At 46.8% G+C, this 19,799-nt stretch overlaps 1 protein-coding gene across 1 annotated transcript in view; it reads right to left on the bottom strand.

Annotated features, from left to right (window-relative positions):
• EFNB2 (ephrin B2) overlaps positions 1–16,855 on the bottom strand; it is a 45,763-nt gene extending 28,908 nt beyond the window's left edge. Inside the window, exon 1 of the mRNA XM_009470353.2 lies at positions 15,683–16,855. Within this exon, the coding sequence (XP_009468628.1) occupies positions 15,683–15,810 (128 nt within the window). The 5' untranslated portion in view covers positions 15,811–16,855. The remainder of the gene's footprint in view (positions 1–15,682) is intronic.
• Between the last annotated feature and the right edge of the window lie 2,944 nt (positions 16,856–19,799).

Below are 19,799 nucleotides of genomic sequence, written 5' to 3'. Positions count from 1 at the left end.
TAATCTGCTGACCTTTATTTATATGTAACATTTTTCCACACAGTTAATGAAACTATTCATGTAAGCAATGGTTACTTGCATTAATAGGACTTGCAGGCTAGAAACTAAATGGAATTCAAACAAATAAATAAACAAATATATTCACGCTCATCCCATAAGATCTTTAATGGTAAGTACCACATTACACAAAGCCAGATTATAAAATACCATAACACAAGTTTCTAAAGCTGCAGCTCTTGTATTTCTCACTTCCACTGGAAGGAAAGGACTTCTTTTCGGGGCTTGGGCCCTCCTGCAATAAAACCTGCAGCAAACCCATAAATGCTTTGAAACAGTCCCTGAAACTGTAGCTAATATCCATCCCGAGGTTTGTGGTACCTCCTTGCTCTGCCCCTTCCTCACCTCCAAAGGAGCCCATCTTCTTTCGGACTACCTGGGGGAAATGGCTGCAGTGCACTGAAAAAGGGAATGGTCAAGGGTTTATTTTGTTTTAATCAGCACCCTGGATACAAAATGGTAGTGGTGCCACCATTTTGTGTGTCTCAAGTAGCCATGCAAATGGACACCACTCTTGGTGCCTTTTCCTGGACCTATTCTTATTGAAATCGGTTGCAAAACTTCCATTGACTTCAGTAGGGCAAGACAATGCAACATGTTTACAACTGAAATCTGAATAACCTACACAAGAATGATTCTGCAGCATTATTATGTTTTCTCAAAATTTTAAGTGGACAGGGAACGAGGAGCATGTATGACATTTTAGCTGTTTCATTTATCAATTCACCATGCTACCTTTCGCAAAATACTAGAGGAAAGCATTTAAAATACAACAAAGGATTTCTAACAGGCATAAAATAAGGATGGGCTGAGAGTGCACACACTTCTCCCCAAATAAAACATTTTTTTGCATGGACCTGCAGGATTTGACAGTCAAATTGTGCCATTACATCACAGTCCTAAAGGCACAGAGCTTCCACTGTACAGAGACACCCACAGACACCATCCCTCTTCAAGCACGTCAGAAAATGCCCTGACCTGTCTCCTGGAGAGATGTGTCATGAGTCTCCTTCACCAAATAACTCGTGTGACTATTGCTGTTGGAGAGATATAGACACTCACTTCTTTGTTCCATTCAGCTTAGGACGGTCACAAGTCTAAAGGTGCCTCGCACTTGAGAGAGCAAGACATGCAGCTAAGACATGATATTTGGCAAGAACTGTACCCGTTTTACCCTTCACATATACAGAAGGTGACCTGCAACCCAGCACCAAACACATCTTATCGGAGACACTCTCTCTAAGGGAAAATCTGGTTCCTTAAAAGCTATGATATACGAGGTTATGGATGTGATCTCATTCCATGGAAAAAGTAAATAAGCCAAAGGAGGTGCCGCAGACTCTCCTTCGGGGCTGCGCCAATCCTGGGCTCCGGCAGAGGTAGCTGACTCTGCAGCTCCTGTCCAGGGGATCACGGCATCTCGGGGTGACCACGGACACCGGGAGCCCCCTCTCACCAGCCCACCCCGCTGAGCAGAGGCAGTGCCCTGCCTTCAGCCCCGCAGCGCACAGCTGCCAGAAAGGTTTTGCTGTAAGACAGAGTATCTGTTTCAACTGGACGCCATCTCCGCCTGCAAGAGATGGTTCAGTTTTGCTGGAAAGCTGCCCTTTCCCTTGCTGCTTGGCTCTCACTTGCAGAGCAAAGCAAAAAAAACCCCTTACATCACTAAAACCTTCAGACCAACTTGTGCTTTACCCCTCTGTCCCCAACCTAAATCCAGGGTGTGAAAATGGATGCGTGGTTTTCCTCCCATAAAAAGGGAAGCACGTTTTCCTCTGCCTTAAAAAATCCCCTCTGAGAGCAAACACCTATCTGTTTGTTTTTTCTTCTACAATGGGAAACAAGATCTGGGCTTTTTGCACAATAACGTGCAGCCTGGCTTAGAACATTTACCACACAGGTAAGGCTTTAAATGCTGAAAAGATGTACGATTCGATTTTTTACCAAGGTTGATAAAGGATTTTTTTTTTTAAATATAGATTTTATATTCAGTTTTCATACATGACCTCCACATAAAGCACTATTAATAGCAATTAACTTTTTGTATTATTGTGCAGAAAGCAATTACTGCTCTGCTAAAAGTACTTAAAGCACTAGAGAATTCTGATCCATTTACAAAATCAATTCTGGTTACCACAAAAGAACCACTAATGTGCTTCAGGACAGTCTCCTAACTAAGGGGAAAAAAAAAAAAAAAAGGATGGATACGACCAATCTTCTATTTTAAAGTGTATTATATTATCATTTCATCAGCATTTACAGAAGTATGAACCCTCACAACAGTGCTGGACTTACTTAGCTTCAGCAAACAGGGAGTCACTCCTCAAATCATTGCTCGCTCGCTCGCTCGCTCTCATGCACAAGCATGGAAACACACACAGGCACATTCTCCTTTTTATTTCATTTCAACAGAAACATGCGTTCTACATAGAGTTTAAAAACTGCAAGTGGCTGCAGTGGAGAGTAGCAGCCAATCTGCATAAATGGCTTATTCTGAGGAATTTCTGAAAGAGAAAACACTCAGTAGGTGCATTGTAATTAGTTGCTCTTTCTGGTTACCTCTTGACAAATGATGCATGTGGGTCTGGATGAGAGCCCAACTCTTGACCCATGCCACCACTACACACTTTAGTACTTCAAGCAGAAACCCCTAGCCTCAGCATTCTTTTCATTTTGTTTTTCCAGAAACGCGGTGCTGGTAATGCACAACATGAGAACCAGACATGATTAGCAAAGTTGGAATTCTTTCAGAAGTGCTTCGTATAGCTATGTCCTAAATATATCTGAGCAAAGCTTCCTGCCTTCGATTCCTTCCAAATATGCAGTATGTTTCAGGACTGGGTTAAAGGACAGAACATGGAAATAGACACAGCAAACATTGTTCCCACAATGCTTAACGATACGCTTTGGCGACATTTGTAAGCCTTTCAAACAGAAGACATTCATGTGATCATGATTTTAAATACAGGAGATTATAAGCCTATTGAGAAATGCAACTTTTGCCACAAAAAATACCCTTAAAAAATAAACATTTTTTGGATAGCACTTTACTGCCCCCTTTTGCACTTTAACATTAGGACAGGTTTCAACATGAACATATGTCTGAGAAACACTGTGAAGATATGGGGTAAGACGGCTGGGCATCATGTTTACACCCTAGTAGCCTACCAGGCATTGCTTTGGGGACATCTTCCACGTGCCTGCGCTGTAAACAAATGAAACATCTAGCTTTCATTGTCCCTCATCTTCCATGGAAGAGATCAGCAGTGGATGGTTTAAATTACCATTTTCCATTTTAATCTGCATGTATATGGGCAACTGGGAAGGAAGGGGATATTGCTCATTAACACTAGTTGTCTCCCTAGCACAATTTTCTAAAGCAAAGATCAGCTGCAACTTGAATTTGGTTTTATTCATCAGGAAGAAAAGAATGACAAAGGGCTTTGGAGTCTGAGTCCATTCATGTGCTAGCAATCCCTTAACTGAAAGGATGGGTGTATCCTTCAGAAGAAAACTTCACAAACTGGCAGGCAAGAATACTTTCATGAAAGGTGAAGACAAGAAGCCGAGACATTCAAATACCCTGCAAGCCTACAGGCAAAAACCCGTTCCGCAACTCCACACTGCAATTACAGTCAGTACAGAATCCATGTATGTCTGTGTGTGTCCACATATATCTACAAAAGGTAATAAATCTATAGTGTAGTGGCCAGTTATTTACAAAATACTAATTCATTATGACAGAGCCAGAGGGGGGACCCGTCCTGCCCCAACCCTCAGCTTCCATGTGCTGCTGTGTACACTTATATTTAAACTTAATCCATTTTCCTCTGTCATCCTACAATTACAATACAAGTCACAATAATATTAAATTTCACTGCCTACAGCATTGCACAATTGAACCATTACTGTAATGAAAACTGACTCCCTTTGATATTAACACTGGTGTTTTCTCTCATTTGCTAGCCATGAAATACAGGAAGAGACCAATGTTGTTTTAATTAAAGAACTGTTGTTCAAAATATGCTACTGGGAATATTAAAGTAGTTCTTTGCTCTCGCAGCAAAGATAATCAGGTATTTATATGGTTTCGATTTTTGAAAAAAAAAAAAAAAGAAAAATAAAAAAAATCTGTGCCATGAATTCAGCGTAACACAAAACCACTGCTCTACTTGACTTGTGCTCGCAGAGGCAGGGTGTGCCAAACCCAAGAAAGATGGCGCTTTGTTGAAAAGATGCAGAGCAGTAGTTAGCATGGAACGGAAACTCAAACCAAACCATGTGTGCTTCTTACACAAGTCACTAAAGTCTTCGCTTTTAGAAAGCTAACAGAGAGCAGCTGGCATTTGCCAAAGAACTATTTTCAAAAAGGGCACTGTAAATTACAAGAAAGAACAATAAAACCAGATTGTTCCATTGCTGTGCTATTCTATGCTCTTCTCCACTGTTCCTATTACAGAAACAAATCTTATGTCAGCCGCAACACAAGGATACCAACCAAAGTTTGCAGTCTTCCTTCCCTTAACTACAATTTGTTCGCACCTGTACAGTCTTGTTCCCAAGACATGCTCCAAGCAAAGTCTATAAAAGAGGGCGGGGACTGTCTTGTTACTTGATGAGACATTAATAATCGGTGATTATATCTCAAATTCAAAGAAAAAAATTCAGCTGCTTTGCAGTTGTTAGAAAATATATTATTGCATACCATTTGCCTGCATAAGTAAACGCTGGAAGCAGAACAAGTTGTTAACTCACAACTTGCAGGAAAAGTTATGCCAAATCAATAACAGCATTGTATGACAAACCAAACTTATTTTGGCAAATCATTGTTATGCAAAGATTTTCAGAACCCAGTTACAACTCTCTCTCACTCCTATACCACATCCTGCTTCTCTTTATATTAAAAAGATGAATTTTCAGATGGGAGAAAATTACCTTGAGCAAAAATCCAAATGGGAATCTACAATCAGTCTGCACTTGCATCTCACATTAAACTCAAGATTCAGCCACTTGCAAGCGTGGAGAACCTACGTTCTTACATTAAATACAAACTTTTCCAAAGTTTGACTGACTTTCAGAAGCGAAATAAAACCAGGCAGCCACTACCACCTCCAAGGCAGTAGTAATATCTGACCTACCAAGAACCAGCTTTTGGCCTGCTGCAGGGCTGAGCCCCTCAAATTAATCTAAACTGACACTGGAGTAGTTTAAAAACTCCTGTAAAGGTCCAGAAGTGGATTCATCACTAGATCAGACATCCCTGCCCAGGGTGGAAGAGTCCATCAGAGGGGTTCAGCAGATGGCCGAAGACAGCGGGAGCCCCAGCCACTCCATTTTAACCCACTGCCCTGCGCCTGCGAGAGTGTGGGCATTTTGTTCAGCCTCTACCCCAGGGAGGCTCAGCCTGTGCACTCGTTGCAAACTGCGTTATCTCTCAGGGGGGTAACCTGGGCTCTTGGGAACAGCCGGGTTGCTCTCAGCCATCAGTCATCAGTGGAAATGCACACCGAACTGCAAGCAAAAGCACAGAAATCTTGGTACCAGCAGAGCTACCGGTGCAGCCAGGCCTCCAGGAGCAAAGCTGATGGACCCGCTCAAGCTGTCCCGGCCGACACAAGGGATCACCACTGGTACAGCTACGCTGACTACTGGCAAGCTACACGAAAATTAAGACTCGTTCCAAGTACAGACAGGGCCGTAGCTTCTGACATAATTTTCTGATAGAAAAAAAAAAAGTAATGAAGCTTCAGAGAGATCTGTATTTGTCCAACCCAAAAAAACCTTTTTGCTCTGGCCTTGGTTCAAGACAGCTCATGCTTAAATTCGTCCCGCTTCAGCAAAAATATTCAGCATTCAGCACATGCTTAACGTGAGCTTTTCTGAATAAGGACAGTTTCCTGAGTCAGGCCCTGGGAGCACAGCACAGTCTTGCTCGCCTTGCTGTCACACATCGATCCACAGAATGGAAAAGACTGTAATAAGCAATAAAAGTATGAAGATTTGGCTTTTGTTTTTCTTCAAAAAGTGCCTGAAAACTGTCTGATAAAAAGTAGAAGGAAGAATGATTACCACTAAAAACTGTCTCTTTTAAAGTAATTATCACGTAGACTAGTAATCTCACCTGTCAACATGACCTTCCCTGTTCAGCTAATCTATACAGCTTGGAAACACCTTGGAAAAAGAAACCCCCAAAAACCCAAAGGTCAAGTGTTGTGCAGTGATTAAGCTAGACTGCTTCTGAACGAAACTGAAATTAATTAAACATGAAGAAAGCAACCGAAGTGTGGACAGTGAATGCTATGGGACTGCAAATCCTTAAAAGGAGCCAAGATGTTCCCAACTCCGAATTTACACTTTTATCCAGTCAGGTATAGAAACCAACTGCTGCTCAGGCAGTAGGTAAGCAGATGGCAAGCACCAGCAAAAATGAAAATGCGAAACGATGCACCACTCGAAGAGTCAGAAGCGCAGTTATGTGTGCTTTCACCAGCGCTTGCTGCATAGGTTCCTTAAACAAACTGCTTCAAACTTGCAGAACATCAAAAGCCAGATGGGCCTTCCTGAATGAATCCACAGGCAAGGAGCCAGGATTCCCGTTTGCTGCAGAAATAGGCCTGGACTTGATTTGAGTCTTCTCAGCTCTGACAGGCTGGAGTCTGGCAGAACTCCCAATCCAAAATAAAATAGCATTCAATTGCGACTGGGCTTTAACTAATAATAATAATAATAATAATTTTTAAATCCCTCTTATTAGCTTTAACACGCACTTCTCTCTACAGTGCATTGTTCACCTTTCCCACCGCTGTTCTTTGGTTTGGGTACCTAACTAAATGCACTATTCCAACAAAAGCTAACAAAACAGTGAGAAGTAATGTGCAGCATCACAGGTTTTTCAGCCTAACGCATCATTCCACTATCTAACCAATGCTCCTGTGTAAAACAAGCCATATAAGTTCTCATTTTCTGTTGACACGTGTAAAACTTGATTATTCTTTCAAGTATACACAGCTCTGAATCCTACTAAATAAAGTTTTGTAAATCCTATTTTAGCCATTAACCACAAGACATTTAAAAAGAACACTATAGGTAGGAAAACCCATCTTATGTATATGCCATACCTCAGGAATGATTCACCTAGCAACATAATCCTCTACCAGCCTTTATCTTTTCTGGCTTGGAACCTGTGTTTAAAACTGGAAGAAAGCATAGACTATTACATCAAAGTTTAAATCAGCTGCATTATAATTACCATGCTGATACCGCAATAAACACTGGGTGTTGGCTGGCCAGGATTGCCAAAAAAGATAGAGGTCTTGCCCTTATTCGCTGTCTTTGACAATGTATATAATCACATCAAAGGAAAGTTCTCTGCATCACAGTTAACAGGGAAAAAAAAAAAAGAATCTAGATGTTCTCTTTCCTCAAGTAAAATAACAGACTTTATGCATTATAAGAAAACTAAAATTTTGCCTATAATGAAAAAACAATTATAATGTAAAGCCCTTGCAGGCTAATGTAATACTCACTGAAATCACGGGAGGTATTTTCACGGAGTTGAACAGGAGCTAGACAGAAGCCTTGCACGTGTTTATCTACTTGCAACTAGAAACATAAGATACTAAATGACATTTTCAAATATGGAATTTAAAATTATCTATTGTAATTCTGCATTTAAGTCTGCTTGAAGACTTTTGAAAATCAGGCTAAGATTAAACATGAATTTAAAAGCCAAAAAAAATAACCAATAATTCAAAATGACACTGAAGACACTCCAAGTTTAGGGAACTCGTGTGTGTGCGTGTGCTCTACAGCTTCAGTTTCGAAGATCTACCCGTCCTTGAGGGCGGAGGAGCAACGGCAAAACTGCTTTTTGTTCTGCCATTTTGTTTTCATACTTGGCTTTCAGGAACATACTGAGCGCAATGTGCTTGTTTTCTCAAAGCCTCTCCACTGTTTTGTGTTTGGCCCCCCCCCCCCCCCCCCCCCCCCCTTAAGGAACAGAAGTGCAAATTGCAGAACCTCTGTGTTTGAAGCCCATCTCCGAGGGGATGTATGACAGGGAAAACGACTTCGGAGCGGCACCTGAGAGGAGCCGGGAGGGAAGAGGGGGACCCGGCCGGCGCTGCCCAGGATGCGCTGCCTGCGGACTACCCGCTCCTTGCTGCGCCCTGCCAAACCTACCCAGCCTTATCTGGTACATTTCTGAAATGTGACATGACAGGCAGGTTCGAAAGCTAAACGTTGGATAATGGTGGGCAAACAAAGGACATCGGTTTTTGCATTATTTCTTTAATTACTTTAACCCTTGTTCGAACAGAAAGCATAAGGCCAGAGTAATTCAGCTTCTCTCTTTGTCATTTGCCTGCCATAAATATGCACCAGTCTGCATTTGAAAAGCTGAAGGAGGCCGCAAGCTTGCTGGACATTTATCATGCTCTGTTCCTTGTTAACAAGCAAATACTTTAGTTGAATGGCCCATTAGCAATCATTGTCAAATGCAGAATGCAAGGTGCTTGGATGTGACCGGCCTGTAAATTAGATGAGGGTGCCCCTGCGCTTTGGAGAATTTCAGCAAATGAATTGGATCTTTTGATATAGATTTGTGAAGGTTAAGCTGCAAGAGGGGAAATGTATCTGAGCACTTCAGGCCCCGTATATTCTGCCAATCTGTTCGGCCCCCTATATGCACTTGTTTATTTTTCATTTGTTAAATCACATCAGCATCAACAGCTTGACAGTTTTGGTTCTGGGGTTCCCTTTTCAGTCAGAATTGTGAAGCTTTCCAGCTTACTATGGGGTATGATAAGAATGATAAATTCAAGCATGTAATTAACATCTTTATAAAAAACCCAGAAAATGGAAAAAAAAAAAAACAAACTTTAAAAGTGTCCGAGCCACTGCCAAACAAACAGCATGAATTCCATTTTGCCGAGCTCATCCCAGGCTCATTCCCACTAAAGAAAGACACAACTGTTATTGTAGGCTTCAGTGTTTTTTCCCCTTATGTCTAGACTCTGCCTAACAAATGCAGAGTGCTTTCTTTCCCTTCTTAGCAGACAAATGAGCAGGCAATAAAGTAAATATTTCTCGTTTGAATCGTACCCCTGCTTTGCAATGTAATGCTGGCTTTAAGTTGTGGGTGTTTACGGTTGTCAGTTGGGTAGAAAAGCAAGTCTTAACTGTTTAGAAGGCTCTTTAAGAGAAAAGGCAAGAAGAAAAAAATCCAAGTAGCTGCACTAGGAGAGATACTTTACTACCTTTACAGCTGCAGATCGCTTGAAATAAATGACAAAACAATGGCTAAATTGTCTGCTGGCTGAACTCAAGGGACTGCCAGCAAACCCATCCCAATGATTTTAAGTTGGGGTGGGGGGGGGGAGGCAGATGCTTATCTCATTCATCTCTAGATTTCGGCCTGCCTTTCGGAAATAAATACCACCTAGAGACTAAGCCAGATCAATTTGGTTATCTGCAGCTTTATTGGTAAACAGGAAGGGATGCTGGTTTGTTTGTGGTTTGGTTTTTTTTCTTTTATATTTTCGCAGGATGGGAAACACAAGAGATGCTGAAGTATCACCTGGCCAAGGCATAGACAATGCAGCGTGTTTATCTTTGCTGCTCCCATGGAGGGCGAGATGGAGACCGCAGCCTGAAACACAGCTGAAATCAAAAGGTCTCTGTTTTCTTTCCAGATAACCCCAGTCCTACCTATCCCCTCAGCTCTCTGTTCCTTGCCAGCATGTTCCTGCCCGAAGCCCAAATAGATTAAGGCAACAAACCCCAAGTGCAGCTAATTCTTCAGAAAGGCCGCTGCTAGGGCAGGAGTTAAAAAGGAAAATCTTCCACACCTAACAATTGCAGCCATCTCAAGATTTAATCGGTCCCCATCTCGGCAGAAAGCAGTAAATGAAATCTATCTTTACCACGTTATACGCCACCAATGAGCAAGAACTGAGCAGCTTTTCTTTACTGCTTTAACCATCCCAAGCCACAAGTAGGCCTTTCATACTTTCTAATCCCGGCCCCCAAGTTTTGTGCGGTTCTCACATAATACCTTACAGCCCGGAGCAAGGCCCTTAGTTTCCAACACCCCTTTCAGAGACGTGTCATTTCTAACATCAAGCTAATCTATATGTTGCCATGGCATCACCCTTTATCTGCCTTTACATCTTATGAACTGCATGGATTTACCACATTATTTTTATCTGAAAGACAGAAAATGGTGGTTTTATTGCCATACAATCAGATTACTGCTGCTAGTTTCTCTATGCCTTTTTACCATACTTCAATCAAAAGGGATCAGTTTCTTTATACTCTGCCCTTGATTTACATTACATCTGTAAAGACCTAGTCTGGGTTGTAATCCCCTTATTAACTATGACCAGGGTTGATTTGCCTAAAAATAAAAGCAAATTGTGTCAGACCTTTTCACTTTGTTTTTGATTCGGAACTACAAAATGGATTACTAAAGAAATCTTCAGAGTTCACACGGCTGGTATAGTACTGAATTTAAAATGAGAATTAAACAAGTTAAACATGGGAGCTGTGTCAACGGTTTACATTTTCCATCATGGGAGAAAGGCTGAACTGCGTTTGTCTTTGTGTTCTCTGGCTTTAAAGAGACAATGAAGCCACAGGAGTTTTTCCAAGCTCTTCTAACACTGTCCATTTGCCATCCTCCCTTCCTCTGCTTTCCATGCAACTCCCCCCACAAACTCTTCTCCCTTGCCGCTCCCTCCCCACCCCCCCAAAAAAAACCCCTCCCCTCACTCAAGACAACAGTCTTCTGGTTAAAAGTCTATATTCCGTGGCACTGCATATTTTAATCAAAATATTTCAAGCAGTTTAACATTCCAATTTAAGTTTCCACAACGCCTCACAAAGAATGAGCTCATAAGCAAATCCATGTAGATGTATGATAAATGACCAGAAAAACAGGTTTCTTTATGTCAGCAGCCAAGGCAGGCAGACATTAGGCACACATGAATAACATTTTAATCACTATTTTTTTCTCAGAAGAACACTTTCTTCTCATTTGCAACAAGCAATTTCAAGTACTGCAGGTTGCACGACACAGGAAGACCAGATCCTCCTCCTCAAAAAAAAAAAAAAAAAAAAAAAAAAAGCCCCCAAAGCAGCCCTGGCTCTGGCTGCTGCACAGGGCTGCAAGGCCTGTCTGTGCCAGCCTGTCACTGCAGTCACCTCGGGTCCTCCGCTGACCTCCCATTACAGGAACCTTGGCCGAATTTGAGACGATCCTGAGTGTCACACCTAAAGCAATGCGATCTCCTTACAATAAAACAGGGAAGGGGGGGGGGGGGGGGGGGAAGAAGGAGGGAGGCATTCCTGTGTGTGGGAAGAAGGAGAACTTAAGTGATTTCAGCTTGACTTTTTAGTCACTGCCTCTCTAAAGGCAATTACTTCATTAAACGAAGTGAAATAACGTAGCACAGCTTACAGATAACATGCTTTAAGATAATTACTATAAATAATATAGCAATTATACGTCACGTATAAAAGGCTGCGGAAAATAACCAGCTCAAGAATTCGGCCTTCGGTTTGTTCTGAATTCATTTCGCTAATTCACTTGTGCTTCGGAGACCTGGCTACCAACGCCCAGAGATATCAAATGGACTGGAAGCCACCACTCACTACTTGTATCAGCACGCCAAGTGTCAACAGCTATGTTTTGGGTACAATTTAGGAGCATGTGTTTAAATCATTTTAACCTTCCACTCCTGTTTCTTCAGCTTGAAGCTGTAATTGCTGAGGTTAGAAAGCGCAGTCCCGTGACACAGGGCTCCCAAATAAATTCTTGTCTAGCCGAGAGGCTCCCAAACATGTTGTGAGATATCGTTTTAGCAAGCTCTTTGTGCTCCGGCTGGCTCGCCTGTCCTGTGAAACAACGGCTGTCCATTACCTACAGTTTATCATCCTGACAAAATGTGAGGAATGTGGATGTGAAAGCACTAACAATTCCACCCCTGGTGCTTTCTCCTTTTTTCCTCTCTATATTAAAACCGACAAGATTAACCCAAACGCAAACTGCAGAGCATAGTTCAAGGGGCTATTCAATCAGTAGTGAATGTGCATTTGTTTACCTACAAAAATAAGAATTTCAGATACAATGAGAAGCAGACTAGTCTATATGCTACTGAATAGAGCATTTAACAGGGTCATCAATTGTAGTTTATTTTATCAGATTCTGACATGTTAGCATTCATTCAGAGACGGGCTGTGGGATACCCCATATAGAACTGGTTATCGGAGGGAGAGAAAAACAGCTATATAATCTAACTTAATCAGTGTCAAACGCAGCACTTGTCAGCATAACCTTCCACATGTCGCTAAGGGGACCCGCTTCGCTCGCCGGCCCGTAGCACGCAGGGAATAGCGACGCTGAGCCAATAAGCAATGCTTTTTTGGAAGGAGAGCTTCTGTAGGGTTTGGCTGAAAGGCGCCCCACAACGCGACCTGCTCTCCCGCCGGTCGGAGGCGGTGCCGAGCCCTTCCGAGGTGAAACTGAGGTAACCCCGGCTATCTATAGACGTTGTTTGTCTTGGCAGAAACAACACAGGCAGAAAGTCCCCCATTAAAAAGTGTCAACAGGAGTTAAGTCTACAAAGTAATTTTTCCTCTGTGTTTTCAAGCTCATGAGATCTAAGGTTCTTCAGATGGGATGTCTGTAAAGTCTACCAAAACCATCTGCAACAATGACGTTTACCCTCCCAAGCAATAAAGTCGCAGGTACAATTATTTTCCGTATGTCACTTAAAACACACCTCTTGTGTGTGTTTTTTTGGTCGAGGCAATGAAAGCAGATCCCTAAAAAGGGAGAGAGGGGGGAACAGGGGAGGGAGCTCTGTCTCCCAACAGCTACTGCGTCGCTCTCCATCCCAGCCACCTGCTAGAAATTATAACCTCCAAACTTCAGCGCAAAACCAATTCAGTTTATACGTTCACCTTAACCTAAAATTTATTGTTTCATACTTTATATTAACCTAACAACTTCTCCCAGCATTTAATTGCCTACCTGTTCAGCAGATTTATGTGTTGAGGCTTTCAATAGAGTTAAATGCACAGCTTCCCTGAATAAATTAACCGGCACCAAAGATAGTTATTATTTCAAACCTAAAAAGGAGCTTTATTATTATACTAAGCCAAGATCCATTCAGCAGCTTCCTTCTCCAGCTAACGTTCAGCTTGAATCCAAAGCGAAGACAACCTCGTCTAAGGAGAAATTATTCCGTATCCTTCAGGCAAACAATTGTGACAAGAATTAGTAAGAAATCCTGCTCAGAGAAGCGGAGCTGTCTCACCGGCAGCAATATCGGTAATACATTTGTAAGCTTCCTCAAACTACAGGCCTCCAAGTGGCCTATAAATCACTAGCCCCAGCAATTGAAAAGACTAATTTTAATAGTGTACTTCTTCACTGTGGTGATTAAGCCTCAATGAATCACTCAAGAAAACTCAATTACATCAACAGCACAGCCTATTTTTAAGCGTGCATTTAAGTTGAAAAAGTAATTAGATATTATCATTAGATCTACCATTAACAACATTCAAACCTTTTTTTGTAGTCAAATAGCTTAGAATTAGCCAAATGGAAACACAACTTGTATTTGATAAAGGACTCGTATCCCCAGGCACTGTAAGATGGGTTGAATTCAGCTGCTTGGATACTTTCGTTTCCCTGATGGCTAATAAAAGCTATCAAGGTAAGTTGAAAAAAGCGAAAGCAGGTTGGAGCTGGCAGGGGAGCGGCCAGAGCAGCGGGCTCTTCTGCATTGGAAGAGTGACCTCTGTAGGCACAAACCCATCAAGGGCTGGGGATGCAAAAGCCTTCCTCCAAGGCTGAGCCGAGCCTGTTTTCCACCAGCACAGCAGGCCCACTAATGCAATGCAACCCCGGCTCCTAGCCTTTGACTTTCGGGAATTCAAACAGCATTGTAAAGCCCGCTTTATAACCGGCCAGGTCGCTTTATTCTCGGATGTTAACGTCGTACCTTTCTTAAGCCAGAGAACAGCTTTAGCTATGTAGCATCATGAAAGTGCAGAGCCAGAGACTGGAGCTAAACTTTATTTTAACTGGCTTCCCACCTGGTGTATATACAAAATTATCATTGTGTCAAGCAATGCTAGGAATAAACACACGGGACTGAGCAGTCCACAGCATTCCTGTCAGTTTCCAGTTTTTTAAAGGAAGACCAGAAAACTTTTCTGTAAAGAAATCTTACAGAGATACAGCAAACATGTCCATTATTGAAAAATACTGGCAGAAATCTGCAGCGAGTTTTTCCTTCAGTAGGAAGGACAGTAGGTAATAATGACTGTAACACAAGACTACTTGATAATCAACTTGAGATGCGACTCCTAATTCAAACTTTGAAATCTTCACCAAACTGCTGGAGATCCTGCCACCTACAGAGAATTAATCCCCGATCGAGGGAATTCTCCATTCTTCTTGCCTCATCACCACCTAACATTTCCTCTAAAAAGTCCCCCGGGAAAACAAAACATGTACTTACTGGACTTAATGGGAAATTCTAAATTCAATTAACACAACGCGTATGGTTTGCTTTTAAATGTACATAATTGAATATGTAGCATGAGTTAAAAAATTATTTTAACGCATTTCTGGTGTAAAACTTCCTAAACTCATCACAGACTGTTTCTTCCTGTCGTGACTTCTGTTTTCTAAAATAGTGGGTTTAATCCCAAAAGTTCAAAGGATTTCACAACTGAACAAAGCCAACTTACTTTGCATGTCAAAAATGAAAGGGGACAAAAAGAGAAGTAGAAATAGTTTTTCATCACTGACTCAGATTTCTCTTTAGAAAGACAGACCACTTTCCAAAAAGTTCCTCTTCCCAATAGCAAGAATTTTGTACGTTTAAGTAGAGGAGGTTTTTAAAGGATACACTTCTATTTTAAGAGTGTGCTTTGATGGTGAAGTCCTGGGAACGCGTGTACTTTTTTGCCTGGGTTTGTTAATGAAGAGTGACACTAAATGGTTGTGTGATGGGTAATGCTTAGTTCATTACTCACTGACATGTGCCTTGATACCATCAACTCCACAACCAAATTTAGCCCTGTTATAAGCAGATGTAACTTCGCTGGAGTCAATGGGATGAGTTTGCATCTGCAGACGGAGAAGTTGAAGAGTATCACCCCTTCCTGGCCGCGCAGCGCGGCGCGGCGCCGCCCGCCGCCCTCCGCCGCCGCTCCCACCCCGGGGAGGCGGCGGCTCCGGGGGAGCGGAGCCCGCACCCCGCCCGCAGGTTTCAGCCTGCTGCTGCCGCCGCCGCCCCGGCCCCGGCCCCGATCCCGCTCCCGCTCCCACTCCGCCGCCCCGTCCCGCCGCGGCTCCCCCTCCCTGCCTCCGTCCCTCCCGGGACCCCCCCGCCGGGGGCAGGCGGCGGCGGGGCAGCTCCGCCGTGACACGGACCCCCGCCCCGGGGGAGGGCCAGATCCTGCCGCCAGCCCAGGCCGAAGCCCTCGGCAGCCGGCGGCGTCCCCCGCCCCGTCCCGGTGGCTCCCGGCGGCCGCGGCACCGTCCCCCCGCGGAGGGCAGCGCCGGCCCCCGGGGGAGGCGGCGGGCGGGAGCGGGATGGAAACTTACTTGGGGTTGGAGGAATTCCAATATATGGGGTCTAAAACGATGGACCTCGCCAGTGCAGTTCTGCATAAAACCATCGCGACTCCCCAACAGTACTTCCAGGCGGAGGCGTCTCGCCTCCGCGCTGCCATGGTCGCAGGCGGCACCGAGTCCCTCCCCGGCGCCTCGCCAACTCCGCCGTGCGGCTTCCCCGCACCTGAGCGGCGACAGCAGGGTGGGTGGCGGGTATCCCAACAGCCGGGACGACAGACAGCAAAGAAAGAAAGAATAAAAAAAAATTAAAAATCACACGCGAAGGGTCGACGATGCACTTGGTGAGAGCTGCAAGCAGATCTACTGAGTCATGTATGCCACTCGCATGTAGGAAATGCTCCTGCGAGGTAAGATCCAAGCTACCTCCGAAGTAACAACAGCGGTAACAAAAAAATGCAAACGCCTCAGTCCTTCCTCTTACTGGGGGTCTCCCGGCTGCCTTGGAAGATGCCGCTCAAGCTGCCAACTCCCATTTGGATCCAGTGCGCCATACACGTTCACAGTGTCTAAGGCTCGCGTGAAAAGGAGGGGGGGGGAAAGGTAAAATAAAAGAAATGGTGGTGGGAGAAATAAAGAGGTTGGGGTAAGGGACACAGCCTCGGCAGGAGGCTCCTCCTGTGTGTGTCTCTCACTGCTCCCTGCAGTTTGCAATCCGCACAGGCACCAGCCCGGGCTGTTTCGGGGAGCTCGGAAGCAACCGCGAGTCAATAAATCCACTCCGAGAGTCAGCCCCCCCGGTCCCGGGGAGGCGCATCCGCAGGGCTCCGGCTTCCCCGGGGGGCACTGCTGTCCTTCTCGCCGGCAAAGACCCCGGAGCGGAGCAGGGAAAGAAGGCAGCCGCGAAAAAATAATTTAAAAAAATTAAAATAATAATAAAAAACCAAAACAGGAGGGGGGGAGGGTCGCAGCGTCAGAACGTCCCTCTCTCTCCCGTTGCGAGATCCGCAGTGCGCGCCGCGGCGGCAGGAGGAGGACGAAAGCCGGGCGTGGGACTTGCGCCGCCGCGGAGCCCGGCGCGGAGGAGCAGGAGGGAGGAGCGGCGCCAGCCGCCGCCGTTCCCACCGCGGCGCCTTCAACCCGCGATGCCGATGCCGCCGCTCCGCTGCTGTTGCTGCTGTCGCTGCCGCCGCCGCGGCCAGTCCCCGGCGCAGGAGCGCGGCCGGCGGCAGCGCGCGCCGTAGCCATATAAGCGCGGCCCCGCCGCCCCGCCGCCGCCGCTCATAGGGCCGCCGCCGGGCCGCCGCGCTGGTTGGGCGCCGCCCGTGTCACTTACCGCCGCCGCCGCGGCGGGCGGGGCCGCGCCGAGCCCGGCCGAGCAGGGCCGGCAGGTAACACCCCCCGGCCCCGGGCCCGGCCCCGGCCCTGCCGGCGGCCGCCGTGGGGAGGGAAGAGCGCGCTCGCTGTTAGTCACGCCGGGGCTGGGCGGGAGGCGCGGCTGGCACACGCGGGGAGAAATCGGGGGGAAAAAATACAATTAAATAAAATCCCCCCCAAACCCCCGCTTTGCTAAGACTGAGCGTTTTTCAGGTACAGTGCTATTTAAAGAGCGGGGAGCAGCGGCAGGGCCGGGGGGCGCGGGGCTCCCCCGCACCCTCCCCGCTGCTGCCGGGCGCAGCGCTCCCGGGAGAGCCGCGGCTGCCGGCGCCCCGCGGCAGCGGCCACCTCCGCGCCGCTGCGCGGCGTCGGGCTGGGGCCGGTTCTCCGCCGGCGCGGAGCTCCCCGCGCAACTTTCTGCGGGTGCCCCGCCGTGGGAGGGGGGGCAGGGGGCTCTCCCACGCCCGACGCCGGGCTGGCCCTTGCCGCGGGGTCTCTGAGTTTTCAAAGTTGATTCGGTTACGCGACAAGTAGCCACGGGCGGTCGCGAAGTAAAGAGGAGTCGGACACGCGGAGCCCCGTCACAGGGACGCGGAGCTGCGGGCGATGCGGGGCGCAGAGCCCGGGTCGGGGTTCCCTCGCCTTTCCCTGGCGACCGCTCAGCGCCTCTCCCTTCCTTTCCACACTTTTTTTTTTTTTTTTGGGGGGGGGGGAATTTTCGGATCCAGTTCTTTTTCAGAACCCGCGTATCTCGCCGGCACCTGGCCCTTTTGTTTCACTTTATTAATTTCTGGTCAGAGGGGACCTAACTGCGGACAGCGCTGGAGATGCTTCCCCGTAGGCTCCGCAGGGCCCCCGGGGGTGCAGAGGGCGCCGAGGGGGTCTCCGCGGCTCCCCCCCGGGTGCGCCCGCCGCCGCGCTGGGGTCCCGGCGCGCCGCGGCTCCCGCGGCGCTTCCACGGGGCCACAGCTCCCACTAGCGGCCAGCGCCGGCCCGCCGCGGGGTGGTGGCGGGGGCCAAGCGGCCCCCTCGGCTGTGCCCCGACCGCGGCTCCCGCCCCGCCCGGCGCCCACGCCGTCCCCCCGCAGAAGGCGCCGGGCGCTGCCGCTGCCGCGGGTGGCGGCGCGGGGCCGGGGAGGCGGCAGATGCGCAGGGCCCGCGCCGGGAGCCGTGCCGCGGCTGAACGCCGGTGGTACGGTGTCATAGTCGCTCCTGTAAAATGAAGGGGGCTGCCGAATTTCTTCCAGTAGGGATTTCTTGCCAAAATAGTATCTGCAGAAAGGATTAAAAGTTAAATCCCTGGAAATTGCGGCGCTCTTTCTGTCATTTCCCTACCTTTTAGTTAAGGTGCGCAAAGAACGTGCTACAAAAGACCGTCATAAAGAGCCAATTTCGTTTAATTTTATTCCCGAAGAAATATGGGCGTTTACTTAAAAAACGGGTTAGTGGCGGTGCTCCTTCGGCTTGTAGACGAACGCGAAGAAGCCCTTATAAGGAAAACGCCCGGCACTGTAATTTGTTTCCCTGATCAATTTGGAAGAAAAGGATCGCTTTCCCCCCCTTTTCAACGAAGCCATGTGTCAGCCTTCGCCGCCCTGCCTGGCAGAGACCGCTCTTCTCGCTCGCAACAGAAGGGAAAGGAGATTTGAGGCGCGCTCGATGCCCCATAGATTTTGTGTTAATTGTGTTTGGTAGTTCTCTAATGAAATCTACCACTCAAGGAAACAAGGAAATCAGTTTGCTTTTCACACAAAACATCGAATACGTTTTAAGTAAACTGCTTAATTAAATTTAATTTGCAGTGAGGGAGGAATTGCAGATCCGGCGACGCAATTTGGTGGAAAAGGATCCGATTCCCAGGACGGAAACTTAGCGCTCAAGTGGGAGACAGAGATTGGGTATCTATGCACATCGAGGGGCATCAAAGGAGAGCTTCGCCACTGAGGGGAGGAAAGTACTTAATTATTAAACTTCTAAACAAATGTGCGGTGCGTATCCAGTCGTGAGCCAATGTCAACGGTGAGCCTGATAAATGCTTCTAGCAACAGAGACGTGTAAAATAGTTTTACCTCAATTTTGCGATGCTGCTTCTTCTGTTTGTTTTGAAGCAAAAGGTTATGAGCGGTGTTTTGTAAAAGCTGTGAGTAAACTGTGACCTCTAACTCTCCGTATCCTTGCTTTAAGTAAACCAGAGGAAATGAAGAGCCCTGGTATTGTCTGAAAATATCCTCCTGTAGCTAAATATATCACTCGACTTCTATTGTCCAGCGGCTAATCATTTTACGTAAATACAGCTGTTTTACTCTACTCTCCAGCATCCTATTGATGCACACTGTCGGTGTATAAAAATCCGCGTTAATAAAATCACTTTAAAGGAAGAACCTAGCGAAAAACGGGAACTTGTCTCCGAAATAACCCCAGCACCAAAGGGGAAGCCATCCAGAGAAATGCGGGCACGGTGCCTCCTCCCCTCAGCTCACCCTTTTTGGCCGAGGGGCCGATCCCCGCGGCTGGGGTCGGGGCGGGGGACGTTTTCTGCGCCGCGGAGTTACTTGCGGGTCCGAGCGGGGCCGGGGCCGGGCGGGAGCGGGAGCGGGAGCGGGAGCGGCGGGCGGCGCTCGCGGGGGCCGCGGCGGGCGCAGAGCCCCGGGGCAGCCGCGGTGCGGCCGCGCTCCCTCCCCGCCCCCGTCCCCCCCGCCGCCCGCTGCATCGGCCTCCAACTTTCCCGTCTCTCTTCCGAGGAGCAGCAGGAATCACCTCGGACACGGAGGAA

This window comes from Nipponia nippon, unplaced genomic scaffold (assembly GCF_047370975.1).
Source record: "Nipponia nippon isolate SJK-2023a ecotype South Korea unplaced genomic scaffold, ASM4737097v1 scaffold_2, whole genome shotgun sequence".
Taxonomy (NCBI): domain Eukaryota; kingdom Metazoa; phylum Chordata; class Aves; order Pelecaniformes; family Threskiornithidae; genus Nipponia; species Nipponia nippon.
This window is presented reverse-complemented; position numbering and strand designations above follow the sequence as displayed.